Source organism: Canis lupus, chromosome 11 (genome assembly GCF_011100685.1).
Source record: "Canis lupus familiaris isolate Mischka breed German Shepherd chromosome 11, alternate assembly UU_Cfam_GSD_1.0, whole genome shotgun sequence".
Lineage (NCBI taxonomy): Eukaryota > Metazoa > Chordata > Mammalia > Carnivora > Canidae > Canis > Canis lupus.
The window spans coordinates 60,434,881-60,459,220 of record NC_049232.1 but is presented as its reverse complement, the minus strand read 5'-3'; the positions used below and the strand labels follow the sequence as shown (position 1 = coordinate 60,459,220).

At 39.0% G+C, this 24,340-nt stretch overlaps 1 protein-coding gene and 1 long non-coding RNA gene across 4 annotated transcripts in view; one reads left to right on the top strand and one right to left on the bottom strand.

Moving 5' to 3' along the window:
* SMC2 (structural maintenance of chromosomes 2) overlaps positions 1-11,444 on the bottom strand; it is a 63,422-nt gene extending 51,978 nt beyond the window's left edge. Inside the window, exons 1-9 of one of the 3 annotated variants that reach the window (XM_038552987.1) lie at positions 11,254-11,444; positions 10,228-10,457; positions 9,494-9,643; positions 7,125-7,247; positions 5,680-5,718; positions 2,639-2,749; positions 2,421-2,465; positions 365-598; positions 17-166 (exon numbers count right to left, since the gene is read on the bottom strand). In XM_038552987.1, coding sequence (XP_038408915.1) covers positions 17-166; positions 365-598; positions 2,421-2,465; positions 2,639-2,749; positions 5,680-5,718; positions 7,125-7,247; positions 9,494-9,643; positions 10,228-10,395 — 1,020 coding nt within the window. In that variant the 5' untranslated portion in view covers positions 10,396-10,457; positions 11,254-11,444. Of the gene's footprint in view, positions 1-16; positions 167-364; positions 599-2,420; positions 2,466-2,638; positions 2,750-5,679; positions 5,719-7,124; positions 7,248-9,493; positions 9,644-10,227; positions 10,458-10,877; positions 10,897-11,253 lie in introns of those variants that run through there. The other 2 variants (XM_038552989.1, XM_038552990.1) reach the window with 2 other exon arrangements.
* Positions 11,445-11,813: 369 nt separating this feature from the next.
* LOC111098114 lies at positions 11,814-22,184 on the top strand. Its single transcript, XR_005367071.1, has 3 exons — positions 11,814-12,339; positions 12,567-12,721; positions 17,592-22,184. It is a non-coding gene; the product is annotated as an uncharacterized LOC111098114 (long non-coding RNA).
* Positions 22,185-24,340: the final 2,156 nt, after the last annotated feature.

Genomic DNA, 24,340 nt, shown 5'->3' with positions numbered 1-24,340 from the left:
CTCCGTATTTACTTACCTCAATCATATTTTTTTCTAGCTCTGTGCGTTTGTTCTCTTCACTTGCCAGATTTTTCTTCTTGAGATCAAAGGCACTTTGAGATTTAGTATTAACTCGCTGAGCTTCTGCAAGAGCATCTTCTAAAGATCGGAGTTTACCTCCAATTTCCTATAATCAAATGCATCCAAATCAATCAAAGTACTTATAATTTACTCATGCCATCATTTTCTTATAGGACTTCAAGACTGACTTTTTATAAGCTTATCATAAAGATTAACAAATCAATATGGAAGACTACATCCAGCGAACCTTAGTTACTATACATAATTTTTTACAGTATATCATCTCTTCTTATGTATGTCTGACCTTATCTTTTCCTTTTTCCAACTCTTCTATTTCATGACTAAGTGCTTTTATTTTTTTGTCATTCTCAGACAATTTTTCTTGAAGCTTTACAACTTTATCTTGCATTTCTTTTAACTCCTCAGCTGAGCGTTCTTTTGTATCTTCAGCCAGCAAAAACTGATAAGCAATATATAAGCGACTCAAATGTTCTATTTCCCTCATTATTTTTTGGTACTCCAAGTAAGAAGATCTTTCCTGGAAAAGAAATCACCAATAAAGTATAACTCAACCTTCATATTTTTCAACAAATTTAGAAAGACTCAAACTATAGCAACATGTATAAAACTTCCCATAACAGTTTTCATCTTCAGTTAGTGATCATGGATTATAGAAACTTAAACATTAGTGGCTTTTCAAATAGCATTATACCATCACCAGTGAATCCTATGTGGCTATTTCTTCTAATATATAATCAGGCAGTTGGGATTAACAAAGAAATGTAGATAAAAGGTTCATAAACTGAGGGTAGTAGTTTATCAGTATGACCTATACAACCACCAATAATACACTATTACATGTATTTTGTAGTAGTATTATCAAGATACCTACCCAACAATCAATTATGTAACTTATTTATAAACATATGCTTACACATTACTAACTTGATTCCATTAAGGACCTGCTAGCGTAGACAGAGTAATAATGAAAATCTCTGTAACTTACAGATGAAGAAATGAACTTGGTGTGGTTAAATGACCTAATGTCAGATTCAGAATGAATTTTGCAAAATCGGGTGTAAAACCTAGGTTTATTTATTTATTTTTAAGATTTTATGTATTTATTCATGAAAGACCCAGAGAGAGAGGCAGAGAAGACACAGGCAGAAGGAGAAGCATGCTCCATGCAGGGAGCCTGACGTGGGACTCGATCCCAGGTCTCTAGGATCACGCCCTGCACCAAAGGTAGTGCTAAACCGCTGAGCCACCCAGGCTGCCCAAAACCCAGGTTTAAACTCATGATCTAGGCGCACCTATGTGGCTCAGTTGTCTGAGGGTCTGCCTTCAGCTCAGGTCATGATCCCAGGGTCCGGGGCATCCCTGTTTGGTGGGGAGTCTGCTTCCTCCTCTATCCCTCTCCCCCTGCTTGTGCTCTTGTGTGCACTCTTTCTCAAATAAAATCTTTTTAAAAAAATAAATTCACTCTGATTTAGTGTTTTCTACTAAAACATGCCTATAAACAGGATACCTTCAAGATCACTATTCAGTCCTTCCAATAACATCCATAATACTATATGGATTCAGAAGACAACTTTGAGAAGTATTGAATTTTAATGAACATTTAATGAATTCCTAAATGCACAACTTTATTTATTTTTAAAGACTTTATTTATTCATGAGAGACATAGAGAGAGGCAGAGACACAGGCAGAGGGAGAAGCAGGCTCCATGCAGGAAGCCCGATGCAGGACTCGATCCTGGGACTCTGGGATCACAACCTGAACCAAAGGCAGACACTCAATTGCTGAGCCACCCAGGCGTCCCAATGGACAACTTTAAAATCAATACGCCCTCAATGCATTTTTTCACTGAAACGCTGATGGCGTCAGAAACTTTAAAAATTATAGAAAAATCCTGGACATGTTTCAGTTCCCTTCACTTACCAACTCTCTTGATAGCAATAATTACAGCGATAGCCTCTATTATCCTAGAAACTATCCACTCTACCAGCAGGAGTATTATGAATGTCATAACCTCAAGAAATGTCCCACTCAATTCTAATTATTCAGAAAGTCTAGACTTCTCTTCAACAAAGTGTTACATCATTATGAATCATTACAAAATGATTGGCATATCATTTTCTGGGATCACCAGTGATCTCTGAAATCATTATGATTAATAGATATGCAGAACATGTCTTCTACAAGCAGAAGGCTGATGATCAAATATCAACTCTTTAACTCCTTATTTCATCCTACAGAAAAATTCCTGTGGCACACATTTCATCTTTATTTGTATGATCTTAAATACCGTCACCAATTTTGAGACATTCTAGCTGGCAATCCTCTATACAGTATATACCTCTTTTAATTTTTGAATGGTTGGAGTAATCTCTTCTTCAAGTATCTGGAAAATAAAGGAAAATCAAATTTTTCAGTATGTAAAGTACCATTAAAAAAATTTGAAAGGAAAATACTATGAAGTCTAAGGAAAAATTGGGAGAGGGAATTTCCTCTTTGCAGTACAGAAACTCTAAAATTACTTTCATATTTAAAAATATTTTATGTAAATTTAATTACCGTCTTAATTTCTTTCAGCTTAGCCTCTTTTTTTTCTATAGTTTTCTGGGCAGCTATTTTTTTGTATTCATACATCCTGGTTCCAGCTGCTTCTTCTATCATGGACAAAATCTAGAAAGACAATTACGTTAATGTTTTAAGAATCCAAGATAAAGAACTTCATTTGAGTTTACATTAAGTATATCATTTAAGGTCTTAACTTCACTAAATATCTTACCAAATAATGCCCCAAATGGATCAAAGAAGTACATACAAATGCATGTATTCCCCATAGCCTTAACATTCAAGAAACTTTTCTGGCCTTTACGCCAACCTAAAAATCAAACTTCATGCTACACTGAGGATGTAGAGTAAAAACTCTTTTAAAATTGAAGCCAGGAATGTCTGGCTGGCTCAGTTGGCTGAGCATGTGACTGCTGATCTTGGGGTTGTGGGTTTGAGCCCCACATTGGGTACAGAGATTATCTAAAGATAAAAATTTAAAAATAAAATTGAAGCCAGTAACTCCTCTCTCTTTTCCTTCAAATATAAGTCTAAAAATCTAAAAAAAGTAAAGGCTAACAACATTCAGTTGTCGCTTTAGAGTAATCCTTTCTGACAACAGGATGAAGTGTGACATAACATATGCATCCCAACCATGGCACTTGCTCTAAGAACTTGGGCAAGTAACTTAATTTGTTATGCCAGTTTCTTCATCCATAGGATACTTAGTATGTCACAATACTGTTGAGAATTACACAAAGTAATTTATGTGAAAACCACTCTGAAAAAGGTAAATACTCATCAATTACAATTTTATAAGTAGAACAATTTTGCCAGCACTTCTTTTTCAGAGGCTTCAATTCATCATCAAGTCTTATCTCTAGAGGATTATTTCTCTCAAAACTTTTGATTTCTATGTATTTGTTAGGTTTCAAATTAGAAGTTTCCCCTTAAAATGTTATCTAAAGAAGATATGCATAACCTACAGGTTCAGAACAGACTGGTGTTATCAATTATCAGTTTTCTCTTAGTTCTTCCCAACAGAAAAGAGTAACTTTTGTTCTTGTACAAAACACGTATTCCTTCACACCAACTCTTTCAAGGGGGTTTCAAGAAAAAAATTAAAATTAAGTATTAATACCCTAAGCAATCCACTGTATGTAATGAATTAATTTCACTCAACTCTTTTTCTGTAGGGTTTAAGTCTAACATGGAACAATGGTTGAGAAGGGCTGCTTGATACAGTCATTGGGCACATAAAATTCTTAGAACACTGGTTAATAAACTCCTTGATATTTGTCATTGTGGGGATTTTTTAGATTTGACACCAAAAGCCAAGGCAACAGAAGCAAAAACTATATCAAACTGAAAACCTTCTGCAAAGCAAATTAAATTATAAACAAAATGAAAAGGTAACCTATGAGCAGGAGAAAATAGTTGTAAATCACAAATCTGCTACGGGTCTAACATAGAAATACATGAAGAATTTGTATATACAACTCAAAAGAAGAAAAACCAAACAATTCAATTTAAAAACGGAGAGAGGATGTGAACACACAGTTTTTCACAGAAGACATACACAGATGGCCAATGTGTATGTGAAAGGTACTCAGCATCACTAATCATCTAGGAAATGCAAATTAAAACCATGAGCTATTCCCTCTGTTGGAATGGCTATTATCACAAAGACAAGAAATATCAAGTGTTGGTGATGCTATGGGGAAAGGGAAACCTTTACATATTGTTGGCAGGTAGGAATGTAAGTTGGGTGCAGTCATTATAGGAAACTATGAAGGTTCCTCAGAAAACTAAAAATATAACTACCATGTAATCCAGCAATTCCATTCTGGCTATTTATCCAAAGAAAACAAAGGTACTAACTTGAAAAGGTATCAGCACCCTCATTTACAATACCAAGACATGGAAACAACCTAAGTGTCCACTGACAGATAAATGAATAAAAAGATGTGACATATATACATATATACACAATGGCATATAATAAAGCTATTTAAAAAAGAATGCAATTTTGCTATTTGTGACAATGTGGATAGAATTTGAGGGCATTATGCTAAGTGAAATAAGTCAGAGAAAGACAAATACCATATAACCTATATGCGGAATCTAAAAAGAAAAAAAGAAAAAAAAAAACCCTGAGCTTATAGAGAACATATTCATGGTTACCAAAGATGGGAGTTAGTGGGTGGGCAAAATAGGTCCAGGTGAAAAGGTACAACCTCTCAGTTATAAAAGTCCTGGGGATATACATGGTAGTCACCATGTTACAGCATGAGGACCATAATTAATAATACTGTATTATATATTTGAAAGTTACTAGGAGAGTAAATCTTAAAAGTTATCCTAAGAAAAAGAAAATTGTAACTGGTTATGGATGTTAACTAGATTTGTAAGGATCATTTTGCAACATCTACATATGTTTAATCACTACATCGCATACCAACTAATATGCCACTTCTACCTCTATTAAAAAAAAAAAAAAAAAAAATATCTGCGCCCCAATGTCCCAGGCATTTTCTTATACATCCTCATTTAATCCTCAGAAAAGACATGAGGTATGGACTACTAACTCTAATTTATGGATAAAGAAACAAAGGATCAGAAGGGTTATGTTATACAACTTTAAAAAGGTGAAGTGGTAGGGCACCTGGGTGGCTCAGTAGTTGAGCATCTGCCTTTGGCTCAGGTCGTGACCCAGGACTCCTAGGATCAAGTCCTGCATCAGGCTCCCAAGGAGCCTGCTTCTCCCTCTACCTATGTCTCTGCTTCTCTGTCTGTCTCTCAAGAATAAATATAATCTTAAAAAAAAAAACAAACAAATAAAAAAATGGGTAGGGAGGTATAGCGCCAAATAGTTTTATTTTTTTTTTATTTTTTTATTTTTTTGCCAAATAGTTTTAAAAAAAAAATTCTTTACTAGCCACTTTTAAATCAATAATGTTTCTAAGAATTTTAATGGAAGAAATTTTTAAAAATTGATTTAAAAGATTAAAACACTATTCACAATTATAATTTTTACTGTCCACAAATAGCATCCTTACCTCTGGAGGTTTCATATTCAATACTTTGGTAATTCGGCCCTGAAAAATAAAATGGCAGTTACTATAATGATAAATTAATCACCTACCTAAAGGCATACATGTTTATCTTCACTGAAGCTGTTCCATCCTAATATACCAATCTTTAAGGAGTTCTTTCTTTAATCTACATGAAAAGATGTTTCTTTTATTATATTTGAGACCAAAGGTACCTTATAATTCCATAATTTTGCCAATTACCTTTTCACTTACCAGTGATATGGTTATTAAAAAATATGAAATTAACTCAGACCGTATTTCTGAGGCAACATTAATGATATAAAAGTGTCCAATAAGTATATAAATATATAAATTTTAGCATAATTGTTTAACACGTCTTTTTTTAAAGGCTACACTCCAAGATAATTTCTAGAAATAGACTGCACATTTGTGAGCCTCAAAAAGAATCGTAAAATCTTTTATTTCAATGCCAGAATATCGCTACCAAAAAAAAAAAAAAAAACAAGACAAAACCCCACTACCTAAGTCTCAGAGCATCATATTACTTAGGATTTAGATTATTTTTTTTAAAGATTTTATTTATTCATGATAGAAACAGAGAGAGAGAGGCAGAAACACAGACAGAGGGAGGAGAAGCAGGCTCCATTCAGGGAGCCTAAAGTGGGACTCCATCCCAGGAATCTGGGATCACCCGGAATCAAAGGCAGACGCTCAACCACTGAGCCACGCAGGCATCCCAAGGATTTAGATTCATTTAAAATAAATTTTAAGCTTTAAGGCTGTGATGTAGTAAAAATAAAGTTATTTTGGTCACATCAGGATCATGCCATTGACCTTGCGGATAAGTCGAGTGAGATAATATAAGGGCAAGAAAATATTAGCACTTATTTTTCATTTGAGTAAGTCTCTCAGGAAGGAAATTACTTAAAATTTAATATATATTTGAAATAATAAAATGCTTCAACCCAATACTCTGAAAGAATACATTATGACAATATACTTTAAATAATTCTTATAGGGGATCCCTGGGTGGCTCAGCGGTTTAGCACCTGCCTTCAGCCCAGAGCATGATCTTGGAGTCCCAGGATCGAGTCCCGCATCACGCTCCCTGCATGGAGCCTGCTTCTCCCTCTGTGTCTCTGCTTCTCTCTGTGTCTCTCATTAATAAATAAATAAAATCTTTAAAAATAAATAAATACATTCTTATAGTGACCATGTATTATTCTTGTAATAACAAAATAAGTCAAAGAAAATTACTTCTAGACATTCTTTAAACTTCAAATGTGTATGTTAGAATATATCAATACACATAACTAACACATACTTCTTAACAGGTACCCAAATACCAGTGCAACAGAAAATAAAAAATGGAAAAGCCAAAATGAAACACTTGTCCTATTAAAATAAACGATGTCAAAACTATTATATAAAGACCATAAACAAAATACCTGCATGATGAGAAAGTGAGGGTTGTTTACATTAAGGCCAACAGAACAGAAGAGATCTTGTACTCTGGAATTGTTTGCATTTACTCCATTGATTAAATATTTATTTCTACCACCAATAACCACCTAAAAGGGAAGTATTTTTAAAAATATAAATGAACACACGTATCTTGAACTAAAATGACAAATTCCCAAATATGTTTCACTTGTTTCTTCTGTCCAACAAATGGTAAATAAAACCAATCCTAAGTAAATAATGGAGGAAGTAGGAGGTGGTCAAAAGACTATAGATTGAATCAAGATAACCGACTTCTAATCCAAGGACTTTTGGATTATATAACCAAGCACAATCCTCCTAACCTCCCCTGCATTGGACTAGATCTCTAAGGTCACTTCTGACTTTGTTTTCAAGTACATGTGAAACGATATTCTTTTTTTTTTCTTTTAATAAATTTATTTTTTATTGGTGTTCAATTTGTCAACATACAGAATAACACCCAGTGCTCATCCCATCAAGTGCCCACCTCAGTGCCCACCACCCAGTCACCCCCACCCCCCGCTCACCTCCCCTTCCACCACCCCTAGTTCTTTTCTCAGAGTTAGGAGTCTTTCATATTCTACACATGATCATTCTCTGTAATTTTTCCACCCTCAGAGGTTAACCCTTCTTTCCTCCACTTTTTAATTTCCAAAGAACAGAACGTAGATACTAAAAACTAAAGACAAGCAGTTCTTTTTTAAGAGGAAAGGGAGAGACTCTTAAGCAGGCCTCATGCCCATCAGGGAGACCGACAAGGGGGCTCAATCTCCCAACTTTGAGATCACGACCCCTAATCAATAGTCAGATGCTTAACCGACTGGGCCACCCAAATGCCCCAAAGATAAGCAGTTTGATAACAATCCTTGAGAGATTCTAAAAGGAGTTAATAAAGACATGACTTTTGAATTCTTGAAAGAAAAAGAGTAACCATAGAGCTTCAAAGAACAACTTCTACCAGACACCAGCTTGTTCACACTGTACTATAGCCCTTATACTGTCACTTAATGGACATAATCATGTCATCCTCAGTATTTTGAGGTCCTTAAAAAGATGTTGCTCATTTTTCTCTCTGTATTTCCCAGTGCCTTTAAGAATGCCCAGCACACAGCAAACTACTGGATGAGTGTTAATTCATTTCTTTTCTTGACAGGAGTATTAAGCTAATAGATCATATATTAATATATTTAAACAAGAAATCTAGTATACATAAATATTTTTTAAAAATCCCTATAACAAAATTTTGGTGAAAATAAAGGCATATGGACTGCATGAGGACAGGAATTTTAGGTAGATTAGTAGAAGACTTATGAAAATTCCTAAAAGGTATCTGATGGATGCTTAATGACACAGAACAGGATTTTATCCCAACCTAGTCAATGCCTTATTTTTTCTTAAGGTTTTTATTAAAAAAGAAAGCAGAATCTACAAGCTACATAATGCTAACATAGAGAGTAAACAGGACTTAACAGAATTTTTAAAAATAAAACTGACAAAGGAACATTGTATGACTATAACAAGATAAAGGGACAAAGGTCTGGTCCTGCACTGGTTTCAAAAACCTTCTTACAAATAGAAATGGTAGTAACACAGCTAATACACATTTTAAAAATTACGGTGATTTTTAAGTAAGTTGGATATGAATTCATAATGTATTTTGAACTCTCCAATGTCATATAGGGGAAAAGAGAATCGCACTTAAAATGAAGTGACAATTCTGCTTAATCCTGTCCTAAGGAGACTAATCCTCGTAAATGCAATTTAAGGCGCCATGCATGAAATAAAGGCAAAAAAAACCTAGCGCAAATTTGTATTCAGTGGAATCAGACAAGTGAAGGAAATAGAAACAATTTTATCAGTTGAAAGACCTAGAAAGATTTAGCTTAAATATTTAACACCTCAATATTAAACCGAAATATTAAAATATGGATTATGATCTCAAAGAACCAGATTTAATATGTAAAACTTGATGATAATACTTTGGCTCACTTTATAGAAATAACTTTTTAATTAGACCTGCCCAATAACAGAGTAGATTACCTCAGAAGGTAACAAGATCCCAAGTATAGGTATCCCAGCAGAGAAGACTCAAATACCGTTCAAGATTTAAGCACAGCTGAGTGCCTGTACCGACTGACAGGTTTCCAGATCCCTTTCAATCCTCTTGGTAAATGGTGGAATTTGCATGATCAAATTTTTAAAATAAGGAAGACATTCTTAAGAGGTCGAGTCTATTTGATCAATTTGCTCATCAACTTTGCCAGTAAAGTCATATTGCCAAAAAAACAGGTCAGATATAAGTTCTTAAGTATCCAAATATTTTGTAGCCACTCACCTGCCTTGTTACTGTTATTTCATCATGAACCTCAAATCCTAAAGGACTTTGCTTTTTGTCAGAATTATCAAATGTGATTGACACTGAGGCTTTGGTGATACCAGCCTGCCCGTTTTTGTAAACTAAATCTTGTAAGTTAGAAGCCCGAACCTAAAACAAAAGAAAAGTTTATCATCTACAAAACCCCATACTGCACAAAAAGGCATTAAAAATGGGTTACTTGCTGTTGGAAAAGCACCCATGTAGTATCTGTTAAGTAGCTGAGGACAGTTGCATTCAGAAGCGAGGAAAGGAAAATGGGAAACCACCTAAAATGAGGGCCTTTCTCCACAGGACTCTTCCAACCCTCCATTGAATTGTTTTCTACTAATTTCTTAACTGAAGTTCATTTGAAAGATTTAGGAAGACAGCATCTAAGAATTTCACCGTTCAGATGCAGAGTGATGGGTAGGAATCCAGACTCTGGAAGAAGGCTGCCTTAAACAATGCCTGAGTTTGAGTGTTGCTCCAAACATCTTAAGGAAATGAACCTTAAGCAACCCAAAAGTTCTGTTTTCTCACCAGAAAGTGGAGTAATAACATCTACCTCTAAAGGACTGCGGTGAGGTATAATGATTTACATAAAACTTGCTCAAAACGCAAACGAAGAGATACTAGCAATATAGTCTCTACGTTCAATGTGGGTTCCCTCGAGACTCCCCAAACTTAAGATTCACGTACATCAGAAAGTTTACCTGAGATAGGTTGGAGATGCCCAACAAAAAGCAGATGGAGTCCAATATGTTGGATTTCCCACTACCATTTAAACCAGTGATGGCATTAAAGAGGGGATCAAAACCATTGACTTCAGTCCTCTGAGCGTAGGACTTAAATCCTTCAAGAATGATGGACTTGACATGCATGGTCACCAGGGACTAGGACTGGCAAAACTTCTGCTGGGAATCAAACAGGCCGCAAAGCAGCTCTATACAAAACAGAGAACATTAAGTGGAACAGAAATCTGTAATCATAATGTACGTGAAAGACTAAAAAACATAAGAATGACAGATTCCAGAGAAAGAAAACCGGCACTTGCCGAGCTACTTTCCTCTGATGTAAAAGACACGTTTTCCAATCTAACCAGTTGGAAGTGAATTAAACCATTAGTTCAACCTGGAAGTCACCGACTTCCTTCCCCAGGCTTACCTCCCCATCTTTATCATTCTCTAACAGAAACGGATCATTCCACATCCCACTCCCTCTGCCCGTAGTGCCCTGTTTCCAGATACTGACGCGACTCACTCTCACGTCTTTCTTCAAATGTCCCTTTACTAGGCTCTTTTTTGACTTTCCCATTTAAAAACGGACCTGTCCCCATCCCCTCACTCTTTTCCCTTCGTCGTACTTCAAGATGACACTCAACAGTATCTATTCGTCTCTCCAGACCATCGCAATGCAAGTTCCTATTGATCTTTGCTGATGTCCACGGCTTCGGCCCCAGACTCCAGGGCGGGGGGGGGGGGGGGGGGTCAGTCAATACCCTCCAGGTTGTTTCGCACTCGGCGTGTCCCCGCGCCCCACCAGGCCTTTCTACCAACACCTGTTTGCCCTCCTCCCGGGCTAGAGAGAAAGGAGCCACTCCGCCAGGGAACCCATCAGGACTAACATTAGCTTGAGGTCGCTTCTCGCGAACCCGTCTCCCCCCCACCCGCCGCCCCGCCGCGCACACACAGAAACAACGCGTCCTCCTCGGCAGCCGGGACTGCCCGACTAGGCCCCACCTGCCGCGCGGACGCACCCGCCTCCCCGCCGCGCCAAGCCGCCCGGGTCTCAGGTGCCCTAGAAGCTACTCCTGGTTGCAAAAGCAGAGACCGGCCCACTCTGCCGGGCTTTCGGACGCTACCAAGCAGACCCCGACATAGCGGCTCCGACGCACAGCCCGCGCTCCTCAACCCGGCCGGAAATATTTATACCTTTGAATTTCGGCGCGAGCAAAGGACCCCACCTCCGCTGCCTAGTTCATTGGCCGGTGCCTAGGAGATGCCTGACGTAGAGGTTACATTTTTCCCTCCCGTCCAACAGTAAAAGCGACCAGGAGGTAGGAAAGGGCGTCACGACACTGGCAGCTCCGGGGGTGCGACGGCGGGGGCCTGAGGACTAAAGGAGCACGCGGCTTGTGTGGAGCCCGGCGTCCGGCATCCCGCGGGCAGCCCCGCACCGCAGCCTGGGGGCCTCGCGCTTCGCCGGCCCCGCCCCCGTTTAGGCCCCATCTGGCCTCGGGCTGCCCGGAGGCCCCGCCCCCAGAAGGCCCCGCCCCCCAGAAGCCCCGCCCCCAGAAGCCCCGCCCCCGAGTCCCGCGATCCTGGCGGGACTCGCTGGTTCGCGCCGGGGTAGTTGTAGAGCCGTGGAGGCGGGGAGGCGGGCGGCCTCTTTCCCCGTGTCCTCATCGTCCTGCAGAAGCCTCAGAATTTACCTGATTATTTGGCTCAAATTTATCAAAATTGGGAGGCTGCGCTTTCTGGGGGGCTGGGGAAGAGCGGAGTTTGGGAGGCCTGGGGGGCGCGTTCTGGCTCCGCCCCTCCGCGCTCCGGACCCTGGCGGGCTTTTTCTTTTTTTTTAATCTTTTAAAAATCTTAAAATCTTTTTAAAATTTCATTTATTTATTCATGAGAGACACAGAGAGAGAGAGAGAGGCAGAGACACAGGCAGAGGGAGAAGCAGGCGCCACGCAGGGAGCCCGATGCGGGATTCGATCCCGAGACCCCAGGGTCACGCCCTGGGCCGCAGGTGGCGCCAAACCGCTGAGCCCCCCGGGCATCCCCAGCCTGGCGGGCTTTTTCATCTCCAATTTCGCGTCGGGGAGGGAGGTTGGTACTCGGGGTCGTCGGGAGCTGTGCGGCCGGCAGCAGGGGGTGGCCTAACAGGTGTTCCGCTCCCTGCACTTATAAAACGGTGGCAGAGCCAGCATGTCCGAGAGTTTCTTTGGAAACCCGACAGCTAGTATTTGTTGAGCCTCAGTGTGTCAGGCTGGGTTCCCAGGGCTTTAAAATCCTGCAGCATCTCTGAAACCTGTGACGTTGTTCTCCTCTTACAGGTGAGCGGAGAGGCTGGGCGTCCAGCCCCGCAGCGCGTCCTCGTGATGGTGACCTACCGGTCCTCTTCGTGATCAGAATCCAGTACCGCTCGTACCCGGGGTCTGTGTTTATTAGCGTGTCCTGTTCTTAACCAAACTGGCCACTTCAGCCGGAGGTGAGCATACGGATAATAACCGTCCTTTAGGAAGGACGGCCTCAGAGGGCACTGTCCCCAGGTGATGCAGAAAAACACGGTGCACCCGGTCCCCTGTGTTATACCACGTATTTAAAATGTCAGAAAGAAAAAAGAGAAAAGAAAAGAAAAAGGAAGGAAGGAAGAAAAGAAAGAAAAGAAAAGAAAGAAAAAGAAAAAGGAAGAAAGAAAGGTCTTTCTTTGGCCCAGAATGGCTTTGCAGCATTGGGCACCAGTGGAACTACCAAAAATTACCAAGAATGGGCCTATGTTTTGAAATTCTTTCCCTACTTTTTTTTTTTTAATTTTTTTTTTTTTATTTATTTATGATAGTCACAGAGAGAGAGAGAGAGAGAGGCAGAGACACAGGCAGAGGGAGAAGCAGGCTCCATGCACCGGGAGCCTGACGTGGGATTCGATCCCGGGTCTCCAGGATCGCGCCCTGGGCCAAAGGCAGGCGCCAAACCGCTGCGCCACCCAGGGATCCCTTTCCCTACTTATAAAGGAACAAAAAAAGTTTTTTTGGGGGGGTTTGGTTTATTTACTAAAGACTCACTTACACTCCTATCCCACCCCCTTCTGTAATGTCAATGGTTACTAGCCTCACATCTTTTAACAGCTAAGTATTTCTCTTTGTCTATCTTGAATCCTGCAGCCCCTACATTCTACAACTCCTATATTGGTTCTATTCAATTTTCTTTTTTTTTTTTTTAATTTTTATTTATTTATGATAGTCACAGAGAGAGAGAGAGAGAGAGGCAGAGACTCAGGCAGAGGGAGAAGCAGGCTCCATGCACCGGGAGCCCGTCGTGGAATTCGATCCCAGGTCTCCAGGATCACGCCCTGGGCCAAAGGCAGGCGCCAAACCGCTGCGCCACCCAGGGATCCCGGTTCTATTCAATTTTCTATTAAGTTTTTTTATTTTAATTCCAGGATCGCTAACATGCAGTGTGATACTAGTTTCAGGAGTATAATATAATGATTCAACACTTCCATACAACACCCAGTGCTTACAAGCCCCCTCCTTAATCCCCATCACCCATTTAACCCAGTCCCCCCACCTGCCTCCCTTCTGGTAAACATCAGTTTTTTTCCCTCTAGTTAAGAGTCTCTTTCTTGGTCTCTCTCTGTAGAGAGTCTGTTTCTTCATTTGTTGCTCTTTCTCTCTCTTTTTTTTAATCTTTGCTGGTTTGTTTTGTTTCTTAAATTCCACGTATAAGCGAGATCATGTGGTATTTGTCATTCTCTGACTTACTTCGCTTAGCATAATACTCTAACTCCATCCCTGTTGTTGCAAATGGCCTATTCAACTTTAACATACATTTACTCTCAACTATGTCCCCTTCATCACTTTGTGAGTAGAGCATTTTAATTTGCCAACAAGCCCTGAAGTGGGTTTTACCAGGTTGTGAAAAATAAACATTTTTGAGGAGTGAAAATGGACACTATTAGCCTTTGCCCTTAATAATTAGCTTATATATTTAAGTCAGATGGATGAAAACTGCAAATGCACTTTTGCTGGATGAGCATTCTGAGTTGTTAAAAGAATATACATACCTACTTCCATTGCAATTATTTCCTAAAATGAATATTGCTTATTAAGGGAGAGATCTATATCAGTTTTAGTCTTCCAGCATGCCAGGTACATAAGGAATTTCTGTGAAATTGGATGGATTTGAGGAAACAACTAATGGCTGACTTATAGCCCCCTCCTGAGATCATAGGGAAGTGGGGAAGACCAAGGCACAAAGTCACTAATACCTCCCTAATTTGGAGAGAAAAGGGCTGGAAGTAAGGATAGACCATAGGGTAAATGTAATAGAAATAGAGCACTGTTCTTGTTTCATCACCATGGATCTTGTGAAAGGTTCAAGATTGGCAGGCTGGTAAAGTTTTAGTCCTATGTCCAAAGCAGCAGCACCAACAAACATACTGATAAAGCCATAAGGAAGGACTTAGGAAAAAGATTTGGTCTACTCTTCCAGGGCACTGGGAAGAACCCTCTATCCCTGGGTGCATATTTCTAATTTTAGACTTCTAAAGTAGCCCTTGAGACCTAGATGATTCCTTTCTCCCCGCAACTTAGGACAGAAGAAATAATGAAAGGACTTTACCTTCCCTGCAGACGTAAGGAAAGGTTGATTCATTTTGTTGAGATTAATTTGGGGTTCAAAGGAATGAACTCATAATGACGGAAGTTCATATTGTAAAATTGTATTGCACAGGAGCTCATTTTGAATACACCAAGTGTAACCTGTTTGACAAATATAGTGGAGCATAATCCAAAATAAGGAATGGTGGGACGCCTGGGTGGCTCAGTGGTTGAGCGTCTGCCTTTGGCTCATGGCGTGATCCTGGAGTCCTGGCATCGAGTCCCGCATCGGGCTCCCCGCATGAAGCCTGCTTCTCCCACTGCCTGTGTCTCTGCCTCTGTGTGTGTGTGTGTGTGTGTGTGTGTGTGTGTGTGTCTCATGAATAAATAAATAAAATCTCTTAAAAAAATAAGGAATGGAAAAGGAGATGACTATATTCATTCACTTATGGGATCTGGTTAGACCCATTCATTTTCATTTCGATGATGAAACTGCAGTACTACATGTTCTGTTTGGTTCTTTGTGTATTCTTTCGTCATAATTTCTATTATTTTGCCTCTTTAATAAAATAACTTTATTTTCTCTTTCAGGTACTCCAGCTTTTGAGTTCCCAACTCTACTGTTTACAACATTTGCTGAATTTTACTCATAGTGATTTATATCCTCCCATGGTGCTGTTCTGGGATGGGGTTGTTTTGTTTAATGGGAGTCTCTCATGCCCTGAGTTGTGAAAGAGTCCCTTCAGAACAGTTATGTATTTGTTTCTGCCAGGGTTCTTTGGCTCTTAAATATCCTGGGGCATTTGTGAATGATTATTTCTCAGCTTGTGGTTTCTGAATTATGCAGATATTGTAAATTTATATCTTGCAGGCCTGGGGTTTTTATTTCTCACAGGTACCTTTTGTTTTTAACCCCTATGCAAAGCCACAAGCAAAGAACAAACTTCTTTGCCTCTTTCCCAGACTAGTAGGTTGAATTTTTCCAGGCCCAGTGACTGGCAGTTGTTTAAGCCTCGAGGTTTTACCTGAGGGCTTAGTTCCTATTCCTCTGCCTCACTGAGGCGCTGGGCCTTGTGCTGCTTGTGCACGGAAACCCAGCTACTGGCTCCCGAGCCCTAAAGCCAAGTATAAAATGTGGGAGGGCTGCAATTTATCAGTTTGTTTCTGGCACTGAGAATTTCCTGTCATGTTTTTGCTTTTTGTTACTGAGCTTGGCATATGGTTTATATAATAATTATTACATCAATTTTTTTGTAATTTAAATTCAATCAACATATAACGTAGTATTGTTTTCAGAGGTAGAGATCAGTGATCCATCAGTCTTATATAATGCCCAGTGCTCATTACATCCCGTGCCCTCTTTAATGTCCATTATTACCCAGTTACCCCATCCCTCCATCCCTCTCCCCTCCAGCGAGCCTCAGTTTGTTTCCTATGATTAAGAGTTTCTTATGGTTTGTCTCCCTCTCTGATTTCATCTTGTTTTATTTTTCCCTCTCTTCTGCTATGATCCTCTGCTTTGTTTCTTAAATTCCACATATGAGTGAGATCATATCATAATTGTCTTTTTCTGACTGACTTATTTTGCTTGGCATAATACCCTCTAGTTCCATCCACATAATTGCAAATGGCAAGATTTCTTTTTCTTTTTTCCCTTATTTTTATTTTTTTTATTTTTATTTTATTTTTTTTTGATGTTGAGTTGTATTCCATTGTGTATATACACTACATCTTTATCCATTCATCTGTTGATGGACATCTGGGTTCTTCCCATAGTTTGGCTATTATAGACATTGCTGCCATAGATATTGAGGTGCAGGTGCCTCTTCAAAGATACTATTATATTTTATCCAGTATTACTTTATAAAGGAAAGTTCAGTCAATCATTTTAGAGGAGGTCTTCATGACGTAGTTTTTGAATGCGTGTGAGTTGGTGTTGGTGGGGTGAGGTCTGGAGCTGATGACCAAGAAAGAATTCTTGAGATGTCTATGGCACAAATTGGTGATTTTATTAAAGCACTGTGACTGGACTTGTGGGCAGGAGTTGCTTCATCAGGATTGTAAGGAATGGCTGATTATATATACTGAGGAGTTGGGGGAGGTTAGGGAGAAGGGAGGTTTTCAAAAGAACTTTTATATGCTAAAGAGGACCTACCAGATATCGGAGGCTTTGTCATTGTCAAGGTTGTGTTTCCCTCTAGCAAAGCATTAACATTAAGACAGTTGGGAGTTTCCTGGATGTTATACTCTGACTATCACAAGTCCTTGTCAATGGGCTGCAGGTTATAAGGAAATTTTATTTTTTTTATTTTTTAAAGATTTATTTATTTATTTATTTATTATTTATTTATTTATGAGAGAGAGAGAGAGAGGCAGAGACACAGGAGGAGGGAGAAGCAGGAGGAGGGAGAAGCAGGCTGCCGGGAGCCCAACGCGGGACTCCATCCTGGATCCCGGGATTTCAGGATCGGGCCTTGGGCCAAAGGCTGGCGCTAAACCGCTGAGCCACCCAGGGATCCCCAGGAAATTTTATTTTATTTACATTCCCTTCTACCTTTGTTTCCCACATCTCTATGGATGGGCAGGTGTTGTTAGGACTCCAAGAAATTGAGTCTAAGGGTCTCTGAAAGTTAGCTATTGATAAGAATGCTTTTTCCTTGTAAATCACTAAGACTTTTACACACTGATAGAGGCTCCTGTCTTGAGGGACTGTGATCTCTATTAGTTAAACATTTGTTTTTTGTTTTTTCCTTTTCTTAGTTTTAGGGCAGCTAGGAATGCCTGAGGAATATCACATATATCCCACCTAGGAGTGGCGGTGGGGGTTTGTGGGGTGTCAGCTTGTGCTTTGTCCTCAGCTTGCCTTCCACTCCCTCATCATTCTCATTTACTTTTCATGAAGAACATCAGTGATCTCTGTTTTGCACCGGCAAGCATTGCTTTCAGATTCTTATATTCCATATAAAGTAGCTTTTCCTAAAAAACAGAAGTCCAGCACCAACTAGCTTTTAAGAAAATATTTTCACATAATACTCATAAAATCCAAGGTCTTATTTCCTATTTGTAATTGCAGGTTTTCAGCTATCCTTGACTTTTATCACTTCCATATTGGTTTATAGTTAAAACTACTCCTTCTCTTTTGCCACACCCCTTCCTTCATGGAGATGATTACTGGATCCCCTTTCTCCAATGTGATTCTCATTTCATTGTTCTCTTTGTCATGATGGTATCTTCTTTTTTATTTCAAATCCATGCACATCTGCTTGATCTTTTTCCAGTGGGTTCCCTTTTATTACTGTTAGTTCTTACTAGATTCAAACAGACTTTTCACTCTTAGATTTTTAGTTCACAAACTCTGTCCCTTCTGTAATTAACATTTTCTGTAGTCTTCGACATCCTTCTTCAGTCCTCTAGTCACAAGTATTTCTTATTCTTTGAATTCTGACTTAAATTCCTAATTCAGCAAATACTTATTAGTACCAGTCTCTACCCTCTCTAAAGTTCTACAAAATACTTATGCTTCTATATCAAAAATATGATATCTCTACACTCTGTATAAATACTTGGTGGAAACTGCCTACAGAATTAATTCTAGTCTCTTTAAGGTGACATGCCTGGCCTTTCATAATTCATTCTCAGCCTTCTTTCCCAGACTCATCTCCTGTTTCTTCTTTAGATTGCCTTGTCTTTTTTTTTGTTGTTGTTCACTACTGTGAACCACCCAACCAACCAACCAATGACAAAAGATAGCATGCCAACTTTGTTAATGGATAGATGAATGAATGAATTCAGAAGGCATTTATAGAATGCCTACCTTATGCCAAGAAGTGTGTAAGGTGTTGGGATATAAAGATGAATAAGATGTGGACCTGTCCCAAGGAGTCCATAGTTGAGTGGAGATGATTTGTATAAAGACATAACCAGAGAAAGAGTAAAAGGCATTATAAATAGAGTAGATGGCACAAGGCATAGAACATAAACATAATGCTTGATGTAAAAATTATCAAGATTTAGAACAGGAGATCACAGAAGCCTCAGATAATATAGTATTTTGTATGCCATTTTAAAGAACTTTGTGTCATTCTTGAAATGTTGATGTTCTTCATCTCTGTGTCTTTGCACGTGCTAAACTTGAAATGCCCATCCTCTCCATATCTCTCCGCATGTGTATTTCTATTTCTATGTCTATTTCAAAACCCAGATCTAATCCATTTCTGGAAACATTGCTCCTATTCTCTTCTTTATCTCTTAATCCTTTCATCAGATTTTTCTTCTGAGCTTTATTCATATAGTGGCATATCTTTGTGACATACCTCAGGGCTTAGCACACAGTGGACAATAAATACTGGTTGAATATGAGTAAGTTTAGGGAGTTCATTTCCTACTTTCTGATTAAGGTAAAGGAAAAGAATAGGTTAGAAAGAAAAATGCAGAAACATTGAAAAATGCAGATTATTGAAATACATAATATATTCCTCAAATTATTCAATATTTTAAGGCTCAGCAAATTAATGGTAGTGATTATTTCCCATTGATATAACATTGAAACATTTTTTTTATGCCAGCTAGCCATATTCTCTTTGTGTAATACCATCAGTGACCAAGTGATCATCATAAAGCTGAGTAACCTACCATAGAATATCCATCCTAGCTTTTTTGCTTCAGAGGCTGTCAGCCCCATATACTTTCCCCATCCTACTTTTTAACCTGTAAAGTAAAAACAAGCTTCTATTATGCCATGGAACAGCTGCAGTTTCAGGTTCAAAGAGTACAATTCAAGTATCACCAGCTCCCAGTTGCTGCCCAATATAATTACTACCCCTCCTTTGTGCTCCTTTATTACATACACAGACTCCTGTTACATGTTATTATATTTATATACATTATAAATTATATACATTATATACATTTATATTCTTGTTTCTCCTCACTGTGAGCACTTTCATAGCAGTGGTCTTGTCTTATTAGTGTCTGTATACTTAGCATCCATCCCAGTTCTTTGACAGAGTTGTGCTCCATAAATGTTTACTGAACTGAGGAACAACCAGAAGAACATATAGAACATAGTATAAAGATGGGCATTCTTTTGAAACTAGAGAACACGCATTCTGTTTTTTAGATTTTTCAAATGAACATTGGTTGTTGTTTTGTTACTTTTATGCTTCTTAAAATTCCTAAGTAATTACCTGCATACTCCATCAAACATTAACATGCACAGAAACTCAGGTATACCTTGATCACTCTCTCTCCTCCCTTTCCAACTCTGACCTTATCTTCCAAACACTAACTTCTGCTCCACTTATACCCCACTCCGGTTGGGTGGCAGATAGGGAATATCCAGCCCTCTGGCTATTCTTCAGTCTTCACTCTTCCTATACTCTATTTTCCCCAAATCCCACTCCTACCCAAAATGGTGGGATCCTGACCTTTATTTCCCAAGGGACTTCAGACCAGGATAATGTAACATCAATACATTTTTAAGAGTTTGAGGGGTTTTTTTTTCCCCTTCAAAATACAGCATTTGTGGGACATTCATGGCATAGCTTATTGCAGCTTCAGCAATCCAGATCTAATTCTCTTTATATCTTTTGTCAGTGGGCATTGAAAATCATGTCTGCCAGTCTTTTTTGCCATTTCTAGTTCTCCTCTCCCAATCTTTATGGGTCACTACTTGGAAAAAAGAAAATGCTTATTGACTTCTATAAGGACAAGCAATAATGTACAGGCATAGACTACTCTAGATCCATACACAGTAAAGAAACATGTTTTTGAGAGAAACAGATTTTGCCTACGTTAATATAAATATGTTACTATATTAAGGAAAGCTCTTTATTTTCTTGGTGCTATATATCTAAAATCTAGCAGAGAACCATTGCTCAATGTTTGTATAAACTTGAGTATCCAGATGATTCTCCAAAAACAAAGGCTTTTTATGCCTAAAAATTTAATCCTTCACATTTTAGGGGAAAAAAACAGGGTTTGCAACTTTCAAACAGTTTTGCCCATCATTGCTGTTCAATGATTTAAAATAATCTCATTTAAAAAACACCTCATTTATGACTTAGCTTGTCATCTTATTACTTTTACTGCTTAAAATATTGATGTATACTAGTGCCAAGTTCCAAACGCTTTTCCTAAGTTACTTTATGTAACTCAATAATTATTTATTTTTATTTTGTTTTTTAAAGTAGGCTCCATTCCCAGCTTGGAGTCCAACACCAGGCTTGAACTCACAACCCTGAGATCAAGACCTGAGCTGAGATCAAGAGTCAGATGCTTAACCTACTGAACCAATTATCTCCATTTTACAGATGAAGAAGCAGGATCACAGAACTAGACTTTGATCACAGAGAAAAGCCAGGACTAAAGTCCATCCATTTATTCAACAAATGCTTGGGTGCTTACAATGTCAGTGAAGAGTACAACAATTTCTGCCTCACGGAGCTTATACTACAGTGGATATCAGTTCTTATTTTATTGATTACAAAGCATAACTTCTTGCAGTAATCTTATAGTGCCCTAGAAATAACTAGCAGTCTTAATGCCTCTGGTAACTTTCTTTTCCATGTTACTACTGAAGCCCTCAAGTCATTGAAACCCCAGCTGACCTATTTCACCAGATGCTGGACATTCTCAGTCAAGTTTGGATTTATAGTGGGTACCCAGGTTTAGGTCACAAACGTAAAATCTTAACAACTTCTTTGTGTTCAGGGAAGTGAAGAAGAAGTAGTATCTCACTAAGAATAAATGACAGGATAAAAGGTAGATTTGTAAAAAGCAGCTTGGATGTAGCATAGGTCAAAGTGCTGAGCAGGGACAACAGGAGGAAATGTTCCTCACAGTTCCAGTCAGTGGCATCTTTTTATACAAAGCAATATTGCCAGCATTCTACTTAGAGTATTTGCAGTAATATTTATTTTGAATATTTTTTATTAATTAATGGGATCTAGGAGTATCTGGTGAGAATTTCTCTACAAATGGCCATTGGATTAGTCTTATTCATGAAACTCATAAATCCATGAAATTCAACATTTTATGTCTAGGAAAAATAAAACTGGGGTCATGCTGTTTAAGAGGGTAAGGGAATTTAACGGAATGCTGGGGTATTTATGGCAGATTTATGACAAAAATCTAACTGGAAGCTTAATTGTGATTTAAATTACAGGTCAAGCTGTGCAATGTGTTTTCTTTTTAGGGGGAAATCTTTGGGGAGGTAGAGTGTACTTGTTTAAAGAAACAGCAAATGAGAAAAGATTGCATTTTCTGTTTCTCTTTTAAAATTTCAAGCTGCAGGGCAGCTGGGTGGCTCAGTCAGTTGGGTCTCTGCCTTTTGCTCAGGTCATGATCCCAGGGTCCTGGGAACCAGCCCCACATTGGGCTTCCCTGTTCTATGGGGAGGCTACTTCTTCTCCCTTTCCCTTTGCCTGCCACTCCCTCTGCTTGTGCTCTCTCTGTCAAATAAATGAATAAAATCTTTTGAAAAAAAAATAAAATTTAGAGCTGCTTTAGGTCAAATTGCCTTTGAGTTCCTAATGATGGCTGTTGTGAAATTTCTTTGTTTTACTTTCTTTGTTATTCTCACCCTCTGTTCCAGAGCAGTTATTTCACTTGACAATAACAGAAAGATGTAGGCAGCATATCTGCCAACAAACTAATATGGAAACCAGAGATAAGGTATTCTCAACCTTTCTAGAATTGTGACATCCTATCATTTTAGGGACTCACGTAAAATTAGTAAGTTCTGCAGACAGAAGAGCCCTTGAAGAATTATAGCCACTCATTTGGCCAATGGGAAAATTAACTCTTCTAGTGATTTTCCTAAATTTACTCTTTATCTCAAGTAAATTAAGGTCTAATGAAGAAATAAAACATGCGTATGAATAATTTTAATTCAATGTAAAAGAAATTACTTCCCTGCAAAATAAAAATTAAAACATAATCAGAGGTTGACTCTGCAGGGAAGAGTTCTGCTTGGAAAAAGAACAGGAAAACCTGAGAACTCAGATTCTTACTTCTTTGATATTTCCTTCACCCTCAGCAAAATTCTTCAATACTTAACATTCACAACCACCATGCAGGATTCAGCCATGAATGGGCATGGGGTCAGGGTGGGGAATGGGGACAAAAGGCCTTGAAGTGACCTGCTCTCCCTTTAAGTCTCTGAAACAAGGCCAAGTCAAGAATGGAACATTTATACAACCTTCTACTGAAGCTTTAGAATAATGGGGAAACAGTTCATAGAATATGGTGAAAGAAAGAAGAACCTAGTTTACAAATCATGACATGGACAGCAGATATTCTGGGACTCCCAGGCTTAGGGTCATTGGTGTGAGACCCCAGAGAAATAAATAGGCACTGAAGTATCCTATCTGAATTTCTCATGTTATCCCCCCCTACCATCTACCATCTTAGTTTTTCTATGCCTCAGGTTTGAGGAGCAGCTTCATAGTCATTCACTTAGTGGATCTTTTCCCCATTCAAAGCAAACTTGTAATACAGGTCTGGTGTAGAGTGCCAAGAGAGTACAAAAGAGGAAGGAAGAAATCATGGCTGAAAACAGCATCATTTCCTGGTAGGTTTTTCCTAGATGGTGTTTGAGCTGAATCCTTAAGGGTAATATGCTTTTGACATTTGGATGTAGGGAAACAACGGTTCAGGTGGACAGATCATTGTGGGCAAAAACTAAGAAGCAATGGTTTCCATAGGTGATAACCTGGTACAGCCTCCAAAGATTTTATTAGGAATCTATATTACTCTTGTAGTGGATGCTGTGTTGTACCACATGGAATCCCCTTCAGGACAGAGGCAGAATTTCCCTCAGCTGCCAGGAGCGGTGGCTGGTGATAGCACACAGCTAAGCCTCTCCTCAGACACTGCTCTCCCATGAAGAAAGCTGCCGAGCTGGAAATTATACCTCCTCTTCTGTGATCAGCTACATCCAATGGTTGGTTGATGCACAGACACAAAGCCCCTTTGCTTCAACCAGACAAATATAAAGGGTCATCTAGACAGTTCCCTATACAGTCAGCAGGGACCTGGTGATTACATCTCAGTTCAGCATCTCCCTGGGGCCTTTCTCTTTTCTGCACTTGTCACAGGTGTTCTGGACCGCACTCCCGAATTAACTTTCTGCATAGCAATCTCTTGAACTCTCTGTATTCTCTGGGGAACCCCCTAAGGAAACTCCAGATATAACTGGAGACACTATAGGCTATTTTAACAACATTTAACATAGAATTTGGAAAGCCTAAAGAGTATATGTGATTAGAAGTGCTGGCTTTTGGTCTCTGTGGTAACAAGTTGGCACCTCAAATTAAGTGCTGAATTACTAGACCAATTTATATTCCACTGACAAAGACCTGGAAAGGAGAGAAATTGTACTTAAGCTGCGATGCGGCTGTCCTCAAGCTTTGCCAAGCCCATCAATCAGTTCTGGTCACTAAGTGTTAGGGGCTTTATCAGTAAGATTATAACTGGAAGATATGTGTGGGAAAATAAAACAAAACAAA